The sequence below is a fragment of the Camelus ferus genome, chromosome 13 (genome assembly GCF_009834535.1).
Source record: "Camelus ferus isolate YT-003-E chromosome 13, BCGSAC_Cfer_1.0, whole genome shotgun sequence".
Lineage (NCBI taxonomy): Eukaryota > Metazoa > Chordata > Mammalia > Artiodactyla > Camelidae > Camelus > Camelus ferus.
The window spans coordinates 17,754,744-17,781,832 of NC_045708.1; the positions used below are offsets into that span (position 1 = coordinate 17,754,744).

At 48.2% G+C, this 27,089-nt stretch overlaps 1 protein-coding gene across 2 annotated transcripts in view; it reads left to right on the plus strand.

Moving 5' to 3' along the window:
* Nucleotides 1-338: 338 nt before the first annotated feature.
* MAN1C1 (mannosidase alpha class 1C member 1) overlaps nt 339-27,089 on the plus strand; it is a 122,495-nt gene continuing 95,744 nt past the window's right edge. The window contains exon 1 of one of the 2 annotated variants that reach the window (XM_032495522.1): nt 339-1,954. In XM_032495522.1, coding sequence (XP_032351413.1) covers nt 1,415-1,954 — 540 coding nt within the window. In that variant the 5' untranslated portion in view covers nt 339-1,414. The remainder of the gene's footprint in view (nt 1,955-27,089) is intronic. The other variant, XM_014563337.2, reaches the window with a different exon arrangement.

Below are 27,089 nucleotides of genomic sequence, written 5' to 3' on the forward strand. Positions count from 1 at the left end.
CGAGCGAATGCTGGGCACCAACCAATGGACGACTGCGGCCCAACGGGGATCCCTCCAAGGCAGCCAATGACCTGGCTCTGCTCTCCACCCCCGCCCTCGCCAACCCCGCGCAGCTGGACCATTGGTGCTGGTGGGATGGAGGGGAGTGTGCGCGGCGCTGGCCCTTTGAGGGAGGGGGCGTGGCTTGGAGTCCTGTCTCCTCACCCCACCCGCGCTTAGGCCCCGCGCTCTCTGCTCCAGTCGCGAGACCATTGGCCTGCTGAGGCGCCGCGGCGGAGGTGGACCGCGGGGCGCGCGCAGGGGGCGTGGCCCGAGGGCGTGGCCCGGCGGGAGGCGGGGCCGCGGGCGCTGTCTCAGTGAAAGCCCGAGCTGCTGCTGCGGCGGCGGCGGTGGGGGCGTCCGGCCGGTGTGCGCGCTTGTGGGGCGCAGGCTCGGCAACGGCGGCAACGTCTCAGCCTGCGGCGGCAGCGGCCCGTCTGGAGCGGCCGCTGCGAGGACGCCAGCTGCAGCGGGGGAGGCGCAGCAGGGACTGCGTGCTCTGCTAAGCCGGCGGGGACCGGGAACAGGTGATCCCAGCAGAAACCCGGAGCCCTACTGAGTTGGCGGGGCGGGAGCCCGCACTCCCCAGCGCAGCTGCAGCCGCCCCACCGCGGCTGGTCGCGGTCGGCGCCCGGCTCCGGACCGGGTCTCGGGTATCCCTCCTCTGTCAGGGGCCCGGGAAGCCCCCTACCCCCGCAGGTTGAGAAGTACCTGCCCCCGCTCCCCGACGCCTGCTCCGTGGCTGAGCAAAGTTGTGGACGTGTGCCGATAGCCGAGCCCTGGCGCTGTCGCGACCTGGCCCGGCCGGCGCGCTCTCGGAGCGGCGCTGACACGCCGGCCCTACCGCCGCCTTGCCCCCCGAGCCGGCCCTCTCTGGAAACTGCTTCTGAGGCTGAAACTTTGGAAAGAGGGGCTGAGGGCGGTTCAACGCGGGGACAAGGCCTGTGGGCGTCCCTCCGCGTTGACAGCCTGGGCGCCGCGGACGGCATGTGACGGCCTCCGCGGCGGCCGCAGCGCGGGAAGGCGCGGGCCCCGCGGGCTCCGGCCGCTGCGACGAGGGGCTGCGCGGCCGCCTCAGGGAAGGCTGCGGCCCGCGGCCGACCCTTGCGGGCCCGGGCCCAGAGCTGTGCCGCCTCGCTCGCCCGGGCCCCGCCGAGGCCACTGCGACCCCGCCTCAGCGCGGGCGGACTCTCTCTAAACTCCCTGAACTCCAGGAGCGGTCCCCCAAGCGCGAGACTCTCAGGGACCCCGACCCTGGGCGACGCCCCTCAACGACCTCCCCTCGCAGGGTCGCCTGCTGACAAGTGCCTGGACTCCGAGGGCCTCAGGGGCCTGGCTGGAGCTGACTGTCCCGGACCTGTCTTGCCCGGCCACGATGCTCATGAGGAAAGTGCCCGGCTTCGTTCCGGCCTCCCCGTGGGGGCTGCGGCTCCCGCACAAGTTTCTCTTCCTTCTCTTCCTCTCCGGCCTCGTCACCCTGTGCTTCGGGGCCCTGTTCCTGCTGCCCAACTCTTCTCGCCTCAAGCGCCTCTTCCTGGCCCCGCGGACTCAGCAGCCCGGCCTGGAGGTAGTGGCCCAAGTCGCCGGCCACCCCCTGACCCGCGAGCAGGAGTCGCCGCCCAACCCGGCCCCCGCGGCTCCAGCCCCGGGCGAGGACGACCCCAGCAGTCAAGCCAGTCCTCACCGCAGGAAAGGGTGGCCGCGGCGCACCCGTCCCACCGGGTCACGGGAGGAGGCCACGGTGGCCCGGGGCAGCGGCGTCGTGGTCCTCAGACCCCAGGAGGAGAGCATCCGATCTAGCTTTGACTTCAACGCGTTCCGGAGCCGCCTTCGCCACCCAGTCCTGGGGACTAGGGGGGATGAGAGTATGGAGCCCCAGAGCCTAGTTCGGACCCAGCGGGAGAAAATCAAGGAGGTAAGGATCCTCCTCCCTCCAGAAAAAAAAGATTCTTTTGTGTTTCCATCCATTTGCCGTGGTCCCAGTTACTCCAGGGCTCCCTAATTTACTCTCTGCGCTGCCAGGCACACTCTCCTCTCTCCTCCCTCCTCCCGAACTTCCCACCTTCACTCCTTCCTTCACAGTTTTCCACTGCTGGGTTCAGTTTATCATCCACCCCTGATGGATGGTAGCTGAATGGCTGGACTAACTTAACCCCATCCCCAGACTCTAGTCTTTCTGTCCAGCCATCAGCCCAGGTGGCCCCTGCTCCCTCCCTTTGTGGAGTAGCTAATAAGATTTTTGTGGAGTTGCTAGTAAGGTTCATTAATGGACATCTTTTCTGTTTGAAGAGACCAAGGGCCACATTCTTTCTCACTGTGTGTCCTTAAGTCATGACTTCTCCCAAACCCCTGTAGGATCTGGTAACTGGAAATCCAGTATTTGGAGGGTATTTGGTGTCCTGGAAGTATTTTGTAATCTAGCCAGCAACCTACAAACCAGAGGATGTTGTGCATTCTTGCTAACTATTTCTATCGAGCTTTGGAACAATTGTACATAATTGCATGTGATGCAAGGAGCAGTGATCAATAAGGCAGTGGTAATGTTACAGAAGCTCTGAGGTTATTGGCTTAATGAAGCAGGTCTTGGACTTGTCCCCTGTAGGGGTTGTACCAGATGGGGGTTAGAAGGATCACTTGGAGTCTGAATCTTAGTCTTAGTTTAAGAAGTCAAAAGCAAATGCAGCCTCCCCATGGCTTGAAGACTGTTGCCAAGCCACCACTTGATAACTAAATGTTCTACTAGACTATTGTTGGAGCTGCCTGCGTGAGGTTTTTGCCCAGCACTGCAGAGGGGGCTGCAGTGACACCCTGGGCCACGAGGGGGCTGCGGGCAAGCAGTGGACCAGGGTCTTCTCCTTAGAGATGAAAGGATGCTCCCCCGTCCTCGTGGATCCAGAAGGAAAGGACTGCTTCTATCTGGACTTCTTGGTTTGCTGCAGAGCAGACAGCAGGTCTGCCCTGATTTCCAGGGGGAGCAGACAGTAAGGGTCAGGACCTGCCCTGCCAGGACCTACTCAGAGCCAGTGGAGCTTAGCTGTCCCCCTCTTCTTGTCCAATCTGTCCCCGCTCAACTCCCACCTCTCCCTCACTTATGATTGCTGTTGTTGCTCAGTCTTCTATGCTAAGCCCTGTGGAGACTATCTTAACTAGTAATCACTGGACATTTGGTGATATCAAGATAGGAAATCACAAAGATCAGTCCTTGTTTCATGTGTGCATACTCTGTTTTCAAATTCTTGTTGAAATCCCAAAGGTTAATTGATGCCTGGAACTTGCAGCAGCTAAGGAAGGGACATCATTCCTCACAGTTGGTTAAGGAGCTGTTGTTGAATACTCACCTGAACCACCCAAGCCCCTTTCCCAAAGCTGCCTCTGATCATGTTACCCTTTCAGACCTCCTTGGAGGGCAGTAACCTCTCAATGGAATTACATATAAACTGCATGCATGTGGTTTTTCATGGAGTGTAGAGCTGCCGTCAGATTTTCAAAAGGACCCCCCACAAAGGATTAATAATTAACTACGGTCCTTTTCAGAGGAAGTACTTTCTGCATTAGCATCTAGGTATGTGACCCATTTCTGACAGTCTGTGGTTGGGAGCCATGGTAGGAAGGACAGGCAGGCTAGTGGGGAGCCTGGTTCTGCTCCTTTATACAAAGAGAACCTCCCTTGCTGGCAGAGGCTCTGGGCAGTGACTTGCTGCAGTGGCTGTGGGATGGTGGGAGGTGTGGAGACTCTGCTTTGCAGGTGGGGGTAAAATAACACAATGGGTGGAAGTCTGTATTGGTTGCCAGATGTCTGGATCTTTCTGTCTGGCATCTTCGTACACCCCTGTTAGTAGCTGGAGGCCTGCTTGTCTACACCTACAGCTGGTGTTCAGCAAGCCCTCTCACTATTTTGAAGACCTTAAGCTCTGGCAGAATGGAGGGGATTGGACTCTATACACTGTTATATTTTGTAGCCTATTGTCTCTTCAGGCTTCTTGAGTTTGGACCCCCCACAACTCACCACCCCTGTCCCACATCTCCGCCTTCCAAACAACCTGAAAAAATGTGGGACTGAGTTCTGAGTTTTTGGTTTAGCTGTTAACATGGAGTTAACTTCCCTGGTGTCCCACCTGATGAGGAATGCGTATGACCATTTCTGGAGGATGTCTTGATTTCTTTCTCATTTGAATTTCTCTCTGTGCCGTGCCCAGGGATAGACAATTTTAGAAAGGTGCCTGCTTTCATAAAAGGGACTGTTACTTTCCTCTCTGGCTTGTTTATTTCCAGACATGGATTGATTAGACCCCAGGAGCAGAGGGGGAGCTAGCGTCAGATAAAAAGGGCTCTGTTCTTTTAAGATGAGTTTTTTTAAAGTGAAAGTAATCATCAAGAAAGATTCAGAGAGGGTGAAAATGAGCTCGAATGAAGACTGGACACTCAGGCTGTAGATCAATGAAGGTTATTTATGAACATTCCAGTTTGAGAGATAGACCTGGGCACAAGGTCTGTGCTGATAAGATGGGTTGAAGCTGCATATTCTGGATGTACATACATCAGGAAACAGTCTGTCACTAGAAGCAACAATTTCTCATCACTTTGCCATTTGGGAACCTTGGACAAGGCAGTGTGGTGGCAAGGGGAGGCCCAGAGAACATGGGTTCGAGTCTCAGCTCAATGATCAACTGTCTGACTTTGGATGAGCCACCTCCTCTCCTTCCTGGGCCTTATTTTCCCTGCTGTCAAATGGAATGAGGGAGGGGAGAATGGGCTGGTCACACAAACTTGCTTCCAGACATGTCCCCTAAGTAGACTGCCAGTCTGGTTGAGGACTCTTTAGCAGCTGGGTTTTTCCCAGCTCTGTTTTCAACATGTCTTAGTTCCATGAAGTCAGGGACAATGTTGTGTTGTAGTTGATGATGGTGATGGTGTTCAGGACTGCATCCCTAGCACCTAGTCAGGAGTGGATATTCATATAGGTGAATAAGTTAATTATTCCTATCACCCATATTGAACTTTAGAGATGAGGTTGAACAGTGACACATCCTCATCTTGGGATCATGAAGAGTAAAGGGGTTGATGAGAATGTGAAATGGCTGGCTAGTTGCCTTCTCTCTCAGAGATGATAATATAGGAAATCATTGTTATAATTATTACAGGGAATCTTGGCCATAGGTGGGTTTCTATTCAAGTTCAACAGACTTTTCTCACATGTGACAGGAGTTGGGAGTGACTAGCTTATCAGGTTTACATCCCAATGAAAGATTTCAAACTATTTTGAGTCCTACTAATGATGATTGGTTGCTGATCTGGAGAACCTCAGACGTCCCTTCCATGAAGGGGGCTTTGGTTAAAGGAATTAGGCAGTCTAGGGCAGCGAGAACATAACACTGGAGTGGGGCTGTCCCTGGCCCATGTGAAGAATGTGGGTTGAATTTCACTCTCATCTCCATCCCCTCTGCCCAGTGCTCTTATGCACTGCTGTATATGACAGTTCCCTTGAGAGTCCAACCTGGGTTCAAGCCCTAGCCATGCCATTATCCCTGACCTCAAGGGACAATTCCTGTTTATCACTGGGCCTCAGTTTTCACTGTAAAATGAAGAGACTGGCATTTAGGAGACTCCTCTCTCCCTTGCCCCCAGCTGTTTACTGTTCTGTTTATGGATCTGCCTGAGCACCTAGAATAGGGTCTGACACTTAGTTGGAACTCAGCTACTTGAATGAGCAGCTACAGTAAAGATCTATAAGCTAACAGTTAAGGTTACTGATGGCAGAGGCTGTATCTTCTTCCTGAGGGTACTGGAATTCTATGAGTCACAGAGTAGGGGCCACAGCAAGGTTTGGGAGCTTAGCTTTATGACCCAAGAAGCCTTTTAGAAGTTGCAGTGATTTTCCAAGTGCAGGTCTAACTTGAAGGGGATGGGGAGGTGGCAGCCATGAGTAAAGTCTTTCATGTCTGGATAGCAGGCATCTGAAGGATGCCCGAGTCACCCTGGAGTCCTTAAGACTTGGCAGGGAGTGCCTCAGCTCTTGCCTTCCATGTCCGCTGTGTTAAGCCTACAGGATATTGCTGGTTATGATATGTGACCATGTCTGAATAAGTCATCTTGGCAAGTGATCTTTGCTCCCCATTAATGGGCTGGTTCGTTAGTCATATGTGGTTTCTCTGTATATCTGATTTATCACCACTAGTCCCAGGGACAGGTAGGAAAATTAAAAGGCTTTGTGTTCTTTGTAGCATGTGAATCTGAGCCGGTGAGATGCTCAGGATAATTAATATTAGGAACACTCAGATTTAAATAGCTTTCCTTCCAAGAGCCCTGTTTAGGTTTAAAATCCACTGAGGATTTTTTCCCCCTTGTCCTTCAGTTTCTTTCTTGTCCTGCCCTATGATATATTTAATATAGACAGGAAGACTTGCCTATAATAACCAGACAGGTCCCTGGGGAGACACTTACATCATAAGCCCAGCCACACACCTTATCCTTCTTCCTTAGAACTGAGCACTTCAAGCAGAACAAAGCTTAGAACTTGTCCGCATCAGGTGTATGACTTAACACCCACAGGTTGGATGGATCTCTTCTTTGATTTTGAGCAGCACCATTATTTTAGGGACTTGGTACAGGCATTCCAGGAGCAGTTGCTCCTCAGGCCTCACATCCTTAACTCTGTCTTTTGTGCTAGGTTTAGAAACAAAGAGTACAATGATTTCTAAAAGTCAGCTGCTTATTTCACACTGTATTTAGCGGAAGGGTAAGAATATAGATTCTCCTGCAGTTTTCAGAGTGACTGATTTACATCCAAGCTCAAGAAATGCCTTTTCTCTAGCTTTCCCCAAAGACTGATCCATTACTCCACCAAAAATAAATATTGTGATATATATCAGACATACTTTGCTCAAAGGGACTTACATCTTTTTTCTTATTGAAAAAGATAAATCAGGCTTGCAGATTGGAAAGCCCCATGCAGGGAAGCTGTTTGGTAATCTAGGTGGGCACCCAGCCTGTGGGTACTGTCTCTGGCATGGGGAAGATGCCTGCCTCTGCATCCTAAGTTGAGTCTGCACTAAGGGAGGTGGTGGGAGCTTCAGGAAATTCTTTCCCTGCCTTGCTTTCATTCGCCAGGTCAAGAAAGTCTTCACAAGGGAATGATGGACAGGATTCAGGAGAGTAGTTACTGCAGGTGAATTCCCAGGCATTTATTACATTAACTTTCAAAGAGGGGCCATGCTTGAAGCAGAGTTGAGTGTCATGAACCAAGGATTATTATTATTCCAGTTCTTGCAACTGCAGTCCCAAAAGACCAGTCTCATTCAAACAAGTTCTGATTCTTAATTTCCCACTACTCCAGGGCCAAGGCCTTAGGCACAAGTGTTTGCATAATTTGGGGAAAACAACAGACTTTTTTAAGCTCTGTATTCTCATGACAGATGATGGTAAGAAACAAGTGGAGATTCCTCAAGGATTTCTGAGGATTCAAGGACCTAGGTCCCCCTCCTCTTCCCTCCTTCATCCCCACTCGGCCATGTGGGCTAGTTAATAGCTGAGGCAGTATAACTTTGGTTCTCTTAAATGCAGGGTGTGGTGCAGCCGAGATGGCTGTGTATAAGTCAGACCTGCTTTTTGGTGTCTCCATTCCCAAAGAGAAAAGAAGCCACGGAGACCGTAGCTGCAGGCTGTGGCCTCAGTGTGGTGGCCCAGTTGTAGGTGTTTCCTCCCCTGAGAAGACAGTTTTCTAAGATTTGGGTTGAAAGCACCCCAAACTTGGCAGGCAGGTGGTCCGAACAGCTCTTACTCACAAGGGGGTCTGAGTATGTCTCTTAACTCTGAATTTTCATTAGTTAAATGCTAAGACCAGGGCAGTTGTCCATCTGTTTTGATGTAGTACCATTAGTGGTAACTTTTACAGAAGAAACTTGCACATACAGATTACTGTCCTCCCATATTTCTTCAATATTTTTTCTACACCAATCCATCTTTTCTTTTAGAACTCTAGTTATATATAAGTTAAATTGCTTGATATTTTCCTAGAGGTCATTGAGTTTCTGTTCATTTTCTTTTCAGTCTCTCTTTCTCTCTGTGCTTTGGTGTGGATAATTTATATTAACCTATCTTCAAGTTCACTGAACTTTTCTATAATGCATAATTTGTTGTTGAGACCATCCAGTGAATTTTTTATTTTCAAGTATATTTTTTACTTCTAGAATTTCCATGTAGATCTTTTTCGTTGTTTTTTGTTTCTCCAACATTTCCCATCTGTTCACTTATTGTTTTCATGTTTTCCTTGAATCCTATGGATACTTACAGCTTTGCAAAAAGTTTTGTTTGCTGTTTCCAACATCTTTATCATCATTGGCTCTGTCCCTGTTGACTTTTATCTCCTGATTAGGGTCACATTTTCCTACATCTTTATGTATCTACTAGTTTTTTAAATTTTATGCCCAAAATTATGAATGCTACCTTTTTGAGATTCTAGATTCATCTGCTTTTAAGCAGTTTTTCTCCCTTCTTTCTGTTAGGCTGTCAGTTGTCACTTCTTTCAGCTGTCAAGATACCTGCCTCTGGCTGCTTTATTCTCTACTTTCGCTATTTTCTAACTTGCAGTTGGCTAGGGAACCATTCAGTCTAGCCTTGCTAGCATTATATGTAAAGTACAAATAAGTAGACCTTGAGTAGATCTCTAAAGACTTCTGAATCAAATGCACAAACATTAATGTACATATTTTAGTGTAGTTTAGATATTTAAAGATTCTTATTTATTTTTGGTAGTTGATATTGGATCCATGATATATAGTTTTGTTAGAAAACTATATCCTCAATAGTTCTCAAAGGGTTTCTAATTTCTGATTGAAGTCATCTTAAATTATTTGTACATTTTCTGCTCATCTGCTTTTAGGTGTTAGAAAAAATATTTGTTGGTATCTGTGATGTTCCAGCAGCCTCCATTAGTGTGACTTTCCTCTCAGGATTTTTGAACCTGTCATTTATTTTCTCTGGTCTCTCTACCTTAAGTCTAATGATGATTTTAAAAACTTTTTGTAAGTCCCCACATTAAAAAAAAAAAAACTATATAGGCCAAATTGCTGATTACTGGTCAGAAGTAAGCTAAATATACATGGCTGAAGGATTTCCAAGGAATATTCTATGGGATCTAATCTTTTATCTCCCCTTATTCAGGGAAGTTCAATACGAAGTAAATGTAGTATCTTATGGCAAAGACTACCTTTAATTTCATTTATCTCATTTGGGGTGGTTGGGAGTGTTGAATAAAAGTTACAAGTCTCTTATTTAAGATCCTCTCCCCCATTTTCACTCCTAGAATGAGGTTTTCAGGGGTTAAACCTAAACTTTGCCAAGTAAATACTGATCTCCTGGAAAGACATTTTGGCACCGTTTTTGTTTTTCTGTACTTGTGTTCTTGACCTAAATCCTCCTCCTTTCCACCTCTCCTAGAGCCATTCTCCATGTCTGTCACATACCTTACAGCTCTGGAGTAGTCTTGGTTTTTAATTTTAAGAATCAGTGGGAAAAGAAGACTTGAGTTTCTTGCTTTCAAAACTGTACCTTTTAGAAAACAACTTATAAATATAATCAATTTTGCTACTTTAGAGTATAAGGAAACCCTTTATAGAGAAAGAGAAAGGTTCATGCTGGTACAGGAAAATAGCAACTCGGTCTAGAGATTTTTCTAGCAGTTTCAGATACAGGCCTTTTTGGGTCTACAATTATGAAAGGGCAGAGACGTCACGGTGCTGTAGTCTCAGAGGTGGTCTTGTGTAACAGCCTCCCTATAATCACAATAGGAGCTCTGTGTCTGATTATTGATCCTTGAGTAACTAAGAGTGGTACCAGAGTGGTGTCAATCCAGATGGAGCTGAGGGAGACAAACAACATTAGACATTTGCTGTGATTAGGCACCAGATTAGATTAAAGCACGCTAGGTCTCTGTGCTCTGAGTAAAGTGCTCTTAATCTTGGTGCCAGTGGGAGCAGAATTCTAGTTTGTTAGCCCTGGAATTTGAAGTTTTCTTACAGGAGTTTCTGACTGGCCTCTCTATCATCCATTGTCTTTTAAATCTCTAGGGAGAATTTCCAGGGGGTCTGTTTTGGAGGGGAGTGGGAGCTGGCGGGGCTGATGCCCACCCCCTCGTGGACAGATCAGATCAAAGATTCTTTGTGTGTGTGGTATTTTTAATAGAGCCCTTGCATCCCATTAAGAGTTTAGCTGATCCCCACAGCAGCCTTGTGGCATACAGGGCATGAACAGTAATCCCATTTTATAGCTGAGAGAATGAACACCCTGCAAAAGCAGTGCCCAATTCTAGGCCCCACCAGTTTAAATTGTGATGCACTGACTCAGACCTCCTCTCCTGATTCTTTGGTTGAAATTCTTTCTGTTACATTATCTGAAGGCTCAAGGGTGATAATTTAGAGGAAGAGTTTTTGCTTTGGGATGAAATAAAGTAGAAATTGTCATGGTCTTGGTAGACATTCAAGAGAACTGGTCTCATGAATCTTTAAAACAGGGAATCTAACCTTGATTGCAGCCTGGAGTCTCCTGGGGGATTTTAGTAAATACTGATGCCCGAGTTCTTACCCCAGAGGTTCTGATTTAATTGGTCTGGAGTACAGCCTGAGCATTGGGATTTTTAAGCACTTCCCAGATGGTTCTAATGTGCAGCTATGTTTTAGAACTCACCTATGGTAGGTTTGTCTTCACCTAGGCTATATCTTCTTTCTGGCTGTATTTCCCTTTTACCTGCTTATTTAAGAGGTGGGGAATTTTCTATATTTATTAAGACCAGGATCAGGTAAGGAAAAAAAATGACATGGAAAAAAGACTCGATTAAAATGGAGTTTTCCAGCATTAAGAACATATACTGTTAACATCAAGAGAAGAGAAGCCATAAATTTATTAAAATTTTATTGGAAACACTGTCTGTTGAGCCTCAGTTATATGCTGAAGGCTATATGAGCTAAAGGTAAAGGTGAATCTCTGGCTTTAAGAAATTTTGCAGTGTAGTATTTTCATGTGTCTAAGTCACTTCCCACTACATACAGACACGTAGAGGGAGGGAAACATTGGTTAGCTGCATAAATATTTGCCTATCCCCACATAAATCTACTTTTGGGAAGCAGACAGAACATAAACATCTAGAATGAAAATATTTGCTTGTCCAGAAGTAAATTTCCCCAAAGGCCATCACCCTCCCTCCTATAGTTGCCTCTACCCCTTTCCATTTGGCAGAGCAGCCTTTCACTTTGCTGCTTGGGCCTTAAAATTGAGTAACAAATGCTCAGGAAAAAAAATAGATATTGAAGAAAAGAAATTGCTGAACCCATCACAGGTGTTCAGACTCACAGCCGCAGTCTCTGCAATTTCATAGTATCACTGCCTTGCCAGGAGCTGCATGTGACTTAACCTGAGAATTGCTGTCCTGGGTTGATCAGATCAAATCTGTCCAGGCCACCTCTGCATGGAAACTGCAGGAGGTGAGAATATGCTACCGATGAGTGTGAGCATCCTTCCCACGGCTTAGTGACGGTCCCCTCGAGAGCTCTGTTTCCATGTAAGAAAAACCTTTGAATTCTCAACCTGTGCCAAGTTGCAATCTTTCTTCAATCTGTCCCAACTATTTCTAGCAAATTCTTTGGCTGACGTGGCATATAGAACAAGTCCTATTAATGCCAAACTTATTTCATTCCAGCTTCAAGGGGTGGACATTTAGCGTAGGAGCATTAATGGAGAGCCAGACTTCAGAGAAGAAATTTCCTTCTGTTGTTAAATCTTCTATTAAACTGTGCTTACTCAGAGGCCTCTGGCTGCAGGAAGCAGTGACGAGGATGGAACTTGGCAGATGGCTGTAGCTGTGGCTTCCTGGAGGCCTGTACGGGGAGATGATTGTTTGTATATTGGTTTTCATTTATGTATTGGTCTTATTTTCATCTTCCCGAGGTGCCCAGATGCTATGGTGATAGATTGGTTGGAAACGACTCATTTGTCAGGGTTCCATGGGGGGTGTAGGTTTCCTTCTCTTGTGCAGTGGAGCCTAAAATGTTTAATTAGATGCTGAGGCATTTCTGCATAGGTCCTTCTCTGCCAGTCCCCCCGGGTGGATGCCATTCCTTAGTTTGGAGGGCCAGGTGCTTTTTTGGGTCCTCATTTTCTCTTGACACAATCCTCAGTCCTTCCTCCTTTTCGCTGCTGTTTTCTCTCCCTGTCATTTTTGTTCTAGAAACCGCTTTTGTGTGACTGCCGGAATCTGCAGAGCTGATTCGTTTTGGAAATCTAGCTGTCAGACAGGTCCAAACCAGACTTTATGAAATAATGTCATTGAACTGATATGCAGTGAGAGGAATATTAATTACCTGCTGCTTATCTGTTTTGTTCTAGTTTAACTTTTCTAGAGAACTTACCTTATTCTCACCACCTGCCAGGCAATGCCCTAGATGCTGAGGATGCAAAGGTGAGACTTCCGCCCGTGGGTACCACATCTAGGCAAGGCACGATAGACTTGTGTGTACACAACTGTAACACCATGGAGGTGCCCACATCGGAGGGTGAACAAGGGACCAGGAGTCCATCAACTTGATTTGAGTTCAGGGGGTAGGTCGGTGTTTCAGGCAAATGTGGGGGATATCAGGCATAGTGGGCTTGTAGGATAGCAAGAGGGTCCGTGTGCTGGAATTGGGCAGGTGATGTAGGTGTGGATGTGGGAGGTTTGGAATGACCAAGGTTTCTACCTGGGGTAGATGGGTACACCAGGAATTGGGGACAGAGAGAAATCCTGAAAGGGGGAAATGAATTGAATTCTAGACATAATAAAAATTATATGCTTGTGAAATCTAGGTGGTTGGAACTATGGGTTTCAGGCTGATTTAGGTGATGGCACAGGAGATGTGGATTTAGAAGGATGGCGTGCCAGGGGGTTGAAGACTTGAGCATACAACCGTTCATGGAAAACCTGGGCTGAAAGGCACAGAGGTCACAGCCTTTAGGAGTGTAAGTGTTTTAAAGAAGGAACAGAAATTTGAGGAGAAGGTAGATGCAGGTGGATGAGGGACCAAGAGAGCCATGTCCAGCCTCCTTTTTCCTTTTGCTGACTGGTCCTGCCAGACCTGGCTGCCCATTGAGCCCTGTGCACAGCTCTCCAGCTCACGAAGGCTTGCAGCCCAGTGTCCTCTCCTGAGGGGCTGCCCTTAGTCCCTCTTTTCCTCAATCACCTCCCAACTTCAGATTACTATCTTCACCAGCCACAGACCCACTGACTTTCCTTAGAGTCTGTTTTACCCCTTGTTTTCTGATGGTATAGGAGGACCTCTGCTAAAAAGAGCCAAGTGCTCTGAGCTGTCTGCTTTTTGTTTTCCAAATGAGAGCCCAAGAGCCAACCTGAGGGCAGTGTGTCTCTTCTCCCAGCCAGATGCTGAGTGAGCTCAGCCTTTTAGCATAACACAGGGAACGATTCCTCCACCTCCTTTCTGGAAATAGGATGTGTGCATCCTCTGGCCTGACCACTCACCAAAGATTCACAAGCCTTCTCCTTCCTCCGTGAAAGAGGAGGCCACGTGTCAGGGGAGGAGGCACAATTTAATCTTCGTTGCTGTTGTGGAGTGTTGAAGATGCACTTTGTCTTTTTCCTGTGACCGCAGGTGGTGGCCAGATAGATACCACCATGTTCTTCTCAGCTTGTGGCCAGCATCCTCTGCTTCAATGGGAGTGTTCTTTCAAAACCAAGCCTCTGACCACTGAAGGGAGGGTCATTTGGCAAAGTCCCTGCTGAAATTGCCATCTAAGGAATGTTTAAGTGACATGAGAGGTGCAGAAAGCTAACATGAGTTCCGGTTCCTTTGTCCATGCCTGTCCTCATAGGATTTATTTATGTTGGCAGAGGACCTCTTAGCAGCCCCACCAGCTAAGTTGAAGGTGTCCAATTTCCTGACTCTGTGCACACTTGCAGTACTACCCCCTGCTGGGCCCGGAGCTTCTACCCCAAGCCAGCACCCCACCCACCTCCAGTCCTGGGGCTCCAAGACCCCCAAAGTCTCCCATTAGCTGCTGGGGGGCACCAAGGAACTGCACAGACCACTCTGGGAGGTGGTGACTTTTTTTTAATTGCTGGTAAAATATACATTGGTTGTATCATTTTAACCATTTTAAAGTGTACAATTCAAAGTGTGCATTAAGTACATGCACAACATTATGTGATCATCACCACAGTCTCATTCCAGAACTTTTTTGTCTCCCCAAATGGAAACCCTGGGCCCGGTAAGAAGCCACTCCCTACCCCTACCTCTAACCTCAGCCCCTGGCAATCACTGATCTGCTTTTTGTCTCTATGCATTTTTTCCGTTCTGGATATTTTACATAAATGGAATCATACAATATGTGGCCTTTATGATGTTGTAGCACGTGTCAGTTTCATTTCTTATGTCTGAATAATATTCCATTGTACAGATGTACCACATTTTGTTTATCCATTCACCTGTTGATGGACATTTGGAGTATTTCTACTTTTTGGCTATTATAAATAAGCTGCTATGAACATTTGTGTACTCATTTTTGGGTGGACATATGTTTTCAGTTTTGGGGGTACCTATTTAGGAATGGAATTGCTGGGTCATATGGTAATTCTATGTTTAACTTATTGAGGAATCACCAAATAGTTTTCCACGGCAGCTACACCATCTTATATTTTCATCAGCAGTATGAAGGGAGGTAGTGACTTTTGGAGCCAAGTATGCCAGCCCCTCTGGCATAAACCAAAGGAGTTACCTGGGGTAAGCCTCTGCAGGGTGGTTGGACCAGTGGCATCCGGAGTAAGCAGGGAGGGGAGGACGCAGGGCCTGGGGAACTTGGATGGAGTTCACAAGTGCAGCTGGGCAGTACAGAGCCCAGCCCTCAGGGGTGGTTGAGCCTCTCCAGTTTGGTGGGCATGTGTGATGGGAAGTGTACAGGCCAGTGACTTGGGCAGGGGAGGAGGCACACAGTGAGCTTGGGAGGGCTGATCCAGGTGGTTGTGAATTGTTAGACCCTGAGCCTGGGATGGTGGCAGAGTGTGGCCTCACCCCAGGGAAGAGAAATCCAAGCCCAGCCCACAGATTAGGCTAATGGGGGGTGGGCAGGAGAGGAGTGTGGTGATAGGGGGTTGGGGGCATCTCACTGGGCTTTAGTGTGCACGTGCCATCTCTTACCTGAAGCAGTGCCCTCCTCCTGAGGCAGAGGCATCTGGGTTAAGTTCTGAATCAAGCATGTGGGGTGAATCATAGGTAGTCAAAACTGTTCTTGAAAACCTCTCGCTGCCAGGATCCAGGCCCTTGGAAACTCAAAATCCAAAATTTATCTTCTTTTGTTTGCTTTCCAGTGGTGGCTTTTCTGTCCTTAAAGCAGTGGAGGCCAAGTTCTAGTTTGGGAAGGATTAATAGGGAGAATAAAGACATTGGGGGAGGTGACAGGTAGGTAGAATTGAATATGTGGGGCCTTCTGGCTGCCGTATCTACTGGCTTAGGACCTAGGGTAGATGTGGTGCCAGGGAGGACAAGAAAGGGAGACATCAGAGCCTCTGGGGCTGGCCAGGTGCTGCAGGGCTATACCCTCACCTATGCTGTACCAGCTCCTGTAGAAATGTGGAGTCAGGCCACCAGAGACCCACAGCAGCCCCAGTGTGCACAGAGTTGGGGTGGCCCCTTTGCCATTCCCACGCTCTGGGAGCCCAGCTTGCATGTGGGCCAAGCTAGTGCCACCCTGTAAGCAGTGTCATAGTTCAGAAGCATTGCAATTTAATAGTGATGCTTCTACATTCTTGCCTCCTTGAAGCATCTGGTAATCAGGAAGCATATTCCCAGTTTACAGATTGAGGCTTAGAAAAAGAATGGCTTTCGAATTGCCATGATTAGGAAGAGACAGAACTAGGACACACACCTGGGACTTCTGGCTCCAGATTCAGCATTCTTTTTATTTTGTTCTACTTCTTGGGGAAGCTATCTGATATTGGTGCTAATCTTTTCCTACATTCTTCTTTGTTAGAACAGTTGATGGTTTTGGGGTCACGAGGTGCTAAGGACCTGGGGAAGGCTCAGGTCATGTCTGATTCTTATGCAGGTGGCTTTCTCATTCCCCAGGCTCTGGTGGAATGTGAGATGGATCTGTTTTGCCTGGATGCCAAGGCCATCCTGGCCCCCAAATATGCCCCACTCTGTCTATACCCCTTTCTGGGCAGCAGCCTCCCAAAGAGACGCCCTTGTCAGAAGTCGGCTGAGATTTTTGGGTGAAGCCTCGATTCTGACGAGGCAGCGTTAGCATCTCCAGCTGCAGCCTCAGCTTTCAGCAAATGGTAAACTCTACTTGAGGGCAGCATTCAATTATGAAAATCTATTTCTCTCGCTACATTCAAAAAGTCTCCTAATGTGCCTTTGTGCACTCACAAATTTAGTGACACATCACTAAATGTGTATGTGGTTGCCATGGAAATGCCTCTCTTCTAACATGGCATTCCAAGAGCAAAGAGAAGGGAAGTTTTCTTTGTAAAGAGAAGCAGAGCAAAACTTGGCTAATTGTCATCACACAAATCCCCAAACTGTCATTCTTCCCTGACTACCTGTCTCCTACTTCCTGTCAACGACATAATGGTGGAAGCCAAATCAGCCTGCTGCATTTCCTTAGGAATTTCACAAACATTGTTCTTAACGTTTATGCCAGACACGTACCAGGAAAGACCCCAAGACTCTTGCTTTGAGTTTTCACCTAGCTCAGAAATGGTACCTTCCCGGACCATCTAATACTCGCTACTCATAAGCACTTGAGTCTCAGAAGAACTCTTGGCACCAGTTTCTTTGCAGAACGTGCAGGCTGAGCAAGTCTTCTGAAGATGCTTTGTGTTTTCCACCAGAGACTCTGAGCTTCAGTTTTTGTCGTTGTGACAAAAGCACCATATGAAGACATAAAACGCATGCAAATACTAAGGCATCTTTTGAATGTCAGAAATCCCAAGTATTTTCCTGGTAGTGGTGTGAATCCACAGAGTGTGGGGAGAGATGGAGAAGGACCTGAGACCGCAGTCTGGCTGATGCCTTCCTGTCTCTCTGGCTCATCCTGGTTCAGTTTTCACCTCTGTCCTTTTGACTTTCCTGACCAAGCCTCTCTATGGGCAAAGAAGTCCTTGTATTTCTGGACTTTACTGATGTCTGAGGGGATCCTTGATTCATACTGCCTTGACCCTTTGATTGCACCTGCTTTCCCAGTCTTGGGGCTGGATAGCTGTTCTTAATGTTTCTGAAGTTCAAACTGATGGATCTTTTTGATATTATACTTTACCAGTGGTGAGCTCTGGTGGTGAGATGGGAACCTTAGCCTCTTGCCCTGAATACCTGCCTGAGAACTTGTCACTCCATTCTCAGGTGCTCTGCACTCCTCTATGGGCCTCTTTGCCCTGTGAGGCTCTGCTGTCATTTCACAGGTTAGAGGTGGTTTCGGGGCTTCAGAGGCCATCTGTCTGTACACGTGTTTCTGTTCCTGCTGGGATCCAGTACACATGTGGCTTCTGGGCTGGAGGGTCCCAGAATGCTGAACTCCCTGCCTCCAAGGGACCTCGTGGTTCCTAGGGTTCTGAGAGCCTGCCTGCTGCTCTATTCCAGCTGTCCTGCCTCTGATGGAAGGATCTGGCTCCTGTCCACTGTCACAGGGTGAACCCAGAGATTGGGCATATTCTGGCCTCATTGCTTTTAATGTTGAAAACCCTAGGGTATTCCATCTCACCCATAGCTGTACTGGCTCCCAAGAAGACCTTTAGCCACTGGCCATGCCGTTGCCAAAGTGGTGAGACTAAACCAGCTTTTGACTCAAAAAGCAGAGGGTATAAATGCTCTCAGCCCCCATGCGCAACAATCTGCATCCCCAATGCAGTCGGGGTCCTGCAGGTCTCCACTTACCCTGGGCATGAGGCAGATCTTTTCTGCCACAAGATAGATTGTCCTTCTTGCTTTTATAAATCAGGTCCTCAGCATTGTTTCTTACCCAACATTTATTTCTCCTGCCCTCAAAGGGTGGATAGAAAGGCATCTGGTTCATTGTTGGGCTGTGACCTTGATGAGCACGTGTAATTTTGACCAAGAGCTAAAGGATCTAGTGAGAAACTCTGTAGGAGTTTGGAGCCTTTTGTTGCCAAATCAGTGCCGATGCTTACATCGCTGAGGTCTCTAAGAGACCTGTCCGGCTCTGTGGCAAACCCTGCTCTAGGCTACTTCCATGTAGTTGCTTCTGTTTGGGGGCTGTGTTGGGAAGAGACCAGATCAGACATTGCACTTGACTCGGTGGCCTCTCTGTGGCCTAACCAAATCTCCCATCTAGCAAGGGACAGGGGCTTCCAACAATAGAACACTCTCTTTGGGACAATATAGAACTCGTCTCTGATGTATCACGTCCTGAATTCTCTTCCTGCCATTTTAGACTCTGGTATCAATCTACCACACTTGGATGTATAAATGACTGTTAGGAGAGCTGGTTACCCTTTTTTGCTCTTGGCTTGTGCAAGTAAATATCAATTTAGTCCTTATAGAAGAAAAATTAAGGAAGCTTGATTGTCTCCCTAATCCACAAACCCTGTAATTCTCACCTGGAGAACCTGGCTCTCCTATTTCAAAGCAGTTTTATGGCAAAGGCTAAAAGAAGGCTTCATTGCTTTTATCTGAGCTTATTTTTAAACTTATTTTTTCACTTGTCCATTTAGTAAATAGGAACCCCTCAAAGGGGAGATGGAGGGGATTGACTTGGGAGAAAGGGAGTTAATAACCCAGAAAGAGTTGGGGAGGGAAGCTTGGTTCTGGAGAGATTCCCACCTGCTGGACACACAGAATGGGGTCCCCTGACTAATGAGCAAACATCCTAGAAATCAGCGGATGCCAAGAATCAGGGGCCAGCCACTGCTGAGTTCTAGACTGCCAGTTGGAAACCCTCTCCAGTTCTCTCTGCTGTCTCACCCTTGGAGGGGAGGTGCAGACCCACCCTTGCCGAGACTCTTGATGCAACTGGACCCAGCTGGCCAGAAAGACAAACTGCCCATCTTGAGAGGCAAGAGAGTTCTTGGTTTTTCTGGGCTTGGACCCTAAGCTTGCCTGGCTCTTCAGCTGTACTCTAAGCCTCATTCTGGGGCCAGGAGGGTTGCTCCTGACTGCTGGTTACCCTACAGGTAGTTTGGGTGGGACAGTTTCCTGTCCTCACTGCCCTTGTTGGTTGTGATGGGCTCTCTGCAGGTGGGAGGGACAGCCCACGCCCAGCCCTGTGGCCAAGACTCCATTTTTTTGAGGAAGATGCTCTCTGCAGGGAGAGATGAACATGTGAGCCTCTGACTTTTCATCACTGAGCAGGTGGAACAGAATTTACATGCTTATCCTTTAACCACAGATGGATCCTTTTGGACTGTTAGAAGGCATTCTAATCCCCACCTTGGCTGGGGCCTGAGGTCAGCTGTCAGAAATAAGGACGGATATTCCCCATGGGGAAAATATGTGCTTTAGGGGGCTATAGGAGGCTTATCTCACGTATCCTCCCACTCCTGGGTTGTGGGATTTAGAAAAGCGATTAAGTCCTGTTCCATCTGAGGCATCTTAGCAACAGGCCCCTATCAGGGCTATGGTGGGTACTGTAGGGGAGGGAGGCCTTGCTGCCTGCAGCAATTGCTGAGTGCTTTGGGGACCCAGAGGTCCTGTCTTGCTTCCCAGTAATGGCCACCCAAAGCCAAGTGCGTTATCTTCCCAGTGTGCTCCTTCATAGCAGCTCCTGACTCCCAGTAGTCTGCCTGGCTGACCCCAAGGCCTCCAGCCACTTCCTGAGGACCCTGGTGGACACTCTGCTCCTGGCTCCTCCTGTGTCAGGGCTGGGAGGCCGTGTGGTTCCCGGCAGAGGCCTCCCGAGCAGAGGTTCAGGCAGCTCCAGGGACTGCTGCCGCCTTCCAGGTGGCTGTTGGGAAACAAAGGGCTTCTCTGAGTGACACTGGGACTCTTGCAAGTACTCCTTGCTGCCAAAGAAGTCTGCTCAGTGCGGCGGAATCGCGTTCTCCTAGGAAGTGAGACTCTGCTAATGTGTTCTCAAGTTCTGTTCCAGCTGGCATCAGCCGTTCCCTCTCTGCAGGCTGGAAGGCCCCCAGCACCCGCTCAGGCACGGGGCTGAGCTGCTGGCAGCACTTGGCACGGGACTGTTTAACAGAGACCAAAGCCTGCTGCTGACCTCAAGTCAGGCCATCTTTTCCTTTGGCTCGATGGGTCTTGTGAGCTGGGACCAGAGCCTCTTAAGGCACTGTCCTGAGGTTGCATTGGCTTGAGCAGAGCTTGGGTGCCCTCCCACCAACTTGCAGGATGAACAGGGGGCCTCAAGCAAAGTACTTAACTGCTGCCTCAGTTTCCTTTTATGCACAGTGGGACCATCCTCAGGGTTGGAGTCTGCAGCCAGTGCTTAGCAGAGTACCTGGCACATATTAGATGTTTAATGAGTATTAGCTTCTATTGTCATGTCACTGCTGGGACTCCTGAAAACGTCCCAGCACTGCTGGTCATGGCCCAGCTCTCCAAGGGCTTTTAGGAAACCATCCTTCTGTGTTGTAATGTGACTGCTATGTGCCATTCATTCAGATGCCTTCTAATTAGATGTCCTGTCGCCCTGCCCTGGATGAGGTCCTGGGCCTTCTCAGGTAGGGAGCTCCACAGACACCCTGATTTTCCCGAACTCTCTTGGATCCAGCAGGTGCAATGTCCTGAGCTGAGAGACCTTGTCAGAGTGGGTATTGGTCTTAAGCTGCTTTCCCCAGAACTAGGCTGCTGTGGCTGGACTCAGCTTCCCTCTAGTCTGGCTCCTGTGGGAAATTTGCTAAGTGGCCCAGCTCTTTTCTAGGGAATAGCAGTGAGGCATATTTGGGAGAACAGTATGGGGGACTGCTCTCTCTCTCTCTCTGAAACTTGCAATCCATCTATTCCACTGGTTCTCAACTTGGTTCTCTAATTTTTCCCCTGACTGCCTCTGAATGTTTGGCAATGTCGAGATATTTTGAGATGTCACAACTGAGGATGCTAGTGGGTAGAGGCCAGGGATGCTGCTAAACATTGACATTGTACAGGAAAGCTTCCCACAACAAAGAATTATCCTGCTCAAAATGTCAGTAGCACCAAGGTTGAGAAACCTTGATCTATTTCTGGCCGGACAGAGAGAAGTTTGGGGAACTCTAAGGATTGTGGAGCAGCATTGTCCAGATAGATCAGCCCGAGTCCTTCATTCCTTCCCCTCCCCCAGCCCAGGAACCTAGAAACACTTTTCTCTTACTGATGTGCTTTGCAGCTGTGGACAAATTAACCCCTCTGAGCCTTAGTTTTTTATTCCTGTCCATAGGGATGCTGGGGGTTGCCTTTCCAGATGAGAATCTGTCAAAAACTTCAAGTCTGATGTAGACATTGTTGTCTTAGGGGACCCCAGGCTGCTATACTGATTCATGAAGCACCTGCTTCCTTCCAGAGGGCAAGGCTTTGTAGAAGGAAAGCAGTTCTCATTGTTATTTTGGGGGGACTGTTGAGCTGGATCCAGGCTCTGAGTTAAGTGCCATCCCATGGAGTGGGTTGGTGCTCACCCCTGAACCCTCCCAGGTGTCAGACTGTGCCGTTGCCAAAGCAGATTTTCTCTCCTCCAGATAATTGTCCTTTCTTTATGCTTAGTGAGCTTTTGCCTTAATCTGTGTGTGGCCGCATTGGGAAGCCTGACTTCACCATGGATGCCGAACGTAATCTGCTCACGTTTAGGCTGTAAATTTTCTGTGGTTCCAAAGTGCTGTGGAGTTCACTGGAGCACATGCTGTCCTCTGATAATTGAAGTGGCTTAAAACAAAGCAAGGCCTTATTGGTTTGAAATAAACCATCTTGTGAGGTAGGCTATTTTAAAACAAAAGCAAAACTTGGGGCACATCTCTGGTTGAGGTCTGCAACCTATTTCATCCCCAAAGGTCATGGATTAAGGAATTAATTTACTACATGATCTTGGGCAAGTCTTTTAACTTCTCCAGATTCAAGTTTCATCTGTAAAATATGGGCCCAAACTAGATATCCAAGTCCCCTTCCAACCACAGCTTCTTGCTCAGCTCCTAGATTTCATGGAGCTTAGGGAGGGAACGCGTGGTTGATGACCGCTCTTCCACGGCTAAAATCGCCCCTGCTGAAAGGTGAGGACCAGTTGGAGAAACGACCCTCTCTCCTCGCCTCGTAATTATGATTCTCAGATGCTCTCAAAATACCAGATGACTGGCTTAGTTACTTGGAACTGGCTGACACGCGTGGTTTAAATCTCTTTTCTTGGCTTCAAGAGAGTGAGCCAAGTTTGAAAAATACAAATGGAAAACTTCCCTGGCTCTTTCCCACTGCCCTTGGGGACAGAAGATGATCGATGTGTCGGGGAGCAGAGTGTAGATGGTTAGAAGGCAGCCTCTTCCTCCCACATCCCTCTTTAGTTCCTAGCTTCTCTCCTCGGCTCTATTGTCGGCATTGGATCGGGGCTACTGACTTCACCGTCTATTGCTTGAAATCTCTTCCTTTTTAAAACCCTCTGGAAAATGCCAATTTTCCCTAGGGGACCTGTGCCAGGGTTTAATAGGACAACATAAAGAACGTAAAGAAATTTACTCTTAACCTTGAAACCTCAATTCTCCTGTTGCAGCTTAACTTAAAAAATTCTTATCCTTGAGCCTGACAGTGTGAAATAGCTCCCCTGGGGGTAGAAGAGCAAGCCCAGGGCCTGGACCGGGGTTCCCCAGGAGCTGCTTCCTCATCTGGGGACGGGAGGGGGTGTGTGTGCCTCCAGTGGACTGTCTGTAAAGATGATATGGTTGGGATTATCACGTCCTTTTAAAAGACATCATTTCATAATAAGCTACAGGCACATCTGACAGCTTCTCCAGGGCAAGCGATTTGTTGATTTTAGTAGTACTTTGCTGAAGTGTTGGCGGAAAGTTTCCTCAGTTTTATAGGGTCAGCTTCATATTTGGAGTAAATAAGCCCGTGTGTAAAATTCCTTCTGAGTCTCTACCTCGTGCAGGTATTTCCAGGTGTGTTTCTCTGCTGTATGTCAAGCAGTGCCTATGTTTGCTTCATTGTAGTGGTTCATTTGAAGGTGCTGTTAGAAGTAGACAACGGAAGAAGACACTCGTTTGTTCATGCCTGTGCTATTTAGGTTCATTGATCGGGGGTAGTCAGAGGAGAGAGAGAAGGATTGATAGACAGACCAACGTGGATCATAACCAGGCAGAGGAAAGGTCTTGTGTGTGGGATCCAGTCAGAAAATGGATCCCAGGGCCTTCGACCTTCAAAACAAGTGCCTGCATGGCCACCATTGCCCTGTGGACAGTCCTGTGTCCTGACACCCTTGTCTAGGAGTGAAGGAACTTTCTGACAGAGAAAGCCTCCCTCAACATGTGCCTTTTTCCAGAGGATGGGGAGGAGGGGCGAGGGTTATGAGGACGGGGGCTGCTTCAAGTGTAAGAACAAGGCCATGAAGCAAGGCCCTGAGGCTTAAAATGGTGGCACCTTCCTTTTCCAGTCGGAGAGGCTCACCTTCTAGTGAATCATCCATGTACACAGCAATTTATGGTCTTCATTATTCTTTAGCAAGAAATAATTTCCTGCTCATCTGTCACTTGAAGACTAAGGGCCTTCCACTCCCTGTGCTGGGAATATAGTAGCTTTTTGTACATCCGTTCTATTTATGTCCCATGTGGGAGCTTTGGGGGCTGCCCTTTGACAAACACACACAAAAAAGATATTGATACAGAAAGAGCCATAGAAAAAGGAAAAGGCAGGACCGGGGAGCTCGGTGACCTCAGGTTAGACCCTGTTACCCACAGGGACTTGGCCTCAGTAAGTCATTAGTGGCTACCACTATCCTCCCTTCATGTCACCCTTACTAGAATAAAAACACCCATGTAGCATGCACAGTGAGTCACCCCCCCCCCCCAGAGTGTGGTCAGTAGAAATGAACTCTAGGCTGTGGCCTGCCTCTGGATGAAAGGAAGGACATAGATGACCACACACAGAGCCTGGCCCACCACCCAGACACCTGCCCACTTGGACAGCTCACCCACTTAAGGAGCACTTACAGCCAGGCCCCTGTTGTGTTCCTCACTGTTCTCCATCTCTCCTTCCCTTCCCCCCAGGCCTTGGACGGTCTAAACAAGACCACATCCCCTGCTCCCTAAGAACACCTGGTCTCACTCTGGGTGGCCTAGCAGATGTCAGTCATTCAAAGCCAAAACTCAATAACCACTACCAGGGAGTGGGCCTTTCCCATACATTATTAATCTTCACGATGGTTCTAGCTGACAGAGATGGCTCGCTTTGTGTTACAGTTGAGGAAGCTGAAGCTCAGAGATGTTAAGCAACGTGCCCAGAGTCACACAGCTAGAAGGTGGCAGAGCCAGAGTGGGAGCCTTGGTCACCCCATTCTGCCTTTGAGCACAAGATACACCAACTAGACTCTAAGAGCTGGCACGAGTAGGGCGGGGCTGGAGGCTTCCTGGGAACTAAGGGCAGTGATCCAGGGATTAGAATGTGTCTAGTAAGGAGACAGCCTACTGTTCCTCCAAACCTGCTTCCAGATATTCTTTCCCTTCTCTGAGGTTTCTCCCATCTGCTTTGCCCGTTATATAGCCTTTCTTCATTCTCTCTTTTGGTCTTTAAAATAGTCCTCACAAGCGGCCTTCTTTCCAAATGAGGAAACTGAGGCTCACGGAGAGGGTCTTGTCCAAGATGGTGTAGCAGACAGTAGAGTTAGCAGGACCTTTGGGTCCTGAGTCATGTTCTCTCCATTTTTTGTACCCCCACCCAACCCCTACCCCAGTCCCCCCAGCTCCACCCCTGCCATGCTGCTGTTTCCTGTATCTCCTAAATCTTACCTTGACTGTTGTTTGGGAGGGACCCTGGGCTGGGTCCTGGAGTAACCAAGACTCACTCAGCCTATCTCTTGTTTCCACCCCCAGGCCCTCTGAGGCCCTTCCCAAAGCACCTCTCAGCCTCACTCGTTTCCCTGGGTCTCCTCAATCTATTGAACAGAATCTGCACGTGCTGTGAAGATGCTGAGAGAGGTGGTCCTCTTCCTGGTGTTAACCTCCATTTTTCAGTCCTGGCCAGCAGCAGCATCCACAGTGCTGGTACTACCTGCCTCTGCCCAGCCTGCCTACCTCATTCCTGAGGCCTTGGCTTGGGGAGAAGCATAGGAAAGATCGCAAGAGCCGTCACAGGCTGAGGGTATTCATTCTCAGCACCTGACTGAGGACCAAGCTGTGCAGTCCCCTGATTGCCGGGATGTTCCAGGCATCACCACAGCTGCACCCGGCTGGGACTCACACATGATACAGGGAGCCTCACAATCTGCAGGGCTTGGGGGTTTGTCTTATTGCTGAGATGGCACCACGGGCAGCCTGCAAGGTCAGGGCCGTTTTGTTCTAGCTCACTGTCTCCTGGGCTGTTTTCCCACTCCCTGTGCCCCATGGAGTCTGTACAGCTTACAGAGGCTCTATCTCTGGAGCTCCCCAGCTCTGTCCTCACACCCCCGCCTCCAACCTAGAATTACCTCTCACTTGGCTGATTCACGGAAGCTTCTGATTTGGCCCTCAGGCTATAATTTTCCACAAGATGTGCATCATGACCTAAAAAGCACAGTGCTGGCTACGTCTTTCTCCAGCCCTCCCAGAGGCAGCACCAGCCCCTCTAGAGAACACCCTGGCATACCCTTCCTCCAGGGAACTGAGCAGGCCCAGGGTGGAGCTGGGGCATGGCTTTTAAAAACCCTAAATCCCAAAATGTAATTCGTAACAAATCCTTTTCTTTAATGACAAAAGTTATGTGTTGTACACACATTGATACAGCCGCTTTCTAGCTTTTCTGATTGCATGGTTCTGGGTGAGTCCATTGACTCTGCATCTCCTGTGATCCCAAAGCAGGGCTTGGTCTGCCTGTGGGATGTGCCGAGTGACGTACATACTCGAGCTGGGTCGTGAGAGCCGTTGTTAAATTTTCAGAAATTCTGCGAGCTGATTATTAAAACAGCCGTCATTTTTAAATTAATTATATAAATTTACAATTAAATAAATCATACTAAAAGCAAACGTAGCTGATACTCAAATCTCATTACTTCCTAATTCACTGACTACACTTTATTATTTATCTGTGCTCCTGAGGTTACATACATCTATTGTATCCATATGTAATCGTGTACTACTGTACATCTCTACCCAGTGAGGCATTGGTAGCTTGAAATAGACTGGTGGGAATATTTACACCACAGAAGTTGGCCAACACTATAAATCAGGATTTTATTTATTGTTTTGATGATTATCTGGACTTAGGAAAGTGGTGGAAAAAATGTTACTGGTGCAGAGTAAACTTAAAATGTTATCATTGTAAAAAGCACAAAAAATTGAAAATAAGATTCTTCCAGTTTTCAAAAACTACCATCCAATTCAGCAAAGAATCTGCTCACATCATTGGCAAACAAATGAAATTCTTGTGTGTTTTTGTTATGTCATCTATGTCTTCTTGAAGTAAATGAAAATATCGACCAGGGCTCATGTGGGAACCACACATCTGTCAGCACATTGGAGGGTACAGCTTTGGGCAGGTCCCATGTCGTCTACCAGCTCCATGACTTTGACTGGCATGCCCGAGTCCCCTTTCATTTACCGACTCATTTATTTAACAAATACATATTGAGTGTGTACTATGTGCCAGGCACCAGAGACACAGAAGTGAACAGAGACAATACACAGAATAAACACGTCAACTCCATTTTCAAAGCCTTCCTTCCTTCAAGGCACAAGTTCTCCCTGTGTGTCTTCATCTCCCCGACCGAGGGTGAGCTCTGCCTCCATCATGATCTCATCTTTCAACTCTGCGCCGATGAGGACACAAGCCTCAGTTCGAGGACAGAGTCTGAGCAGAGTCATGTGTGAATGGCTTGGAACCTGAGAGAGGGCCCACGATGGAATATAGAAGCGGCTTTGTGGGACAAAGCCAGTAAGAGGAAAGCAAAATCAGTTTCTTTAGAGTTTGTGA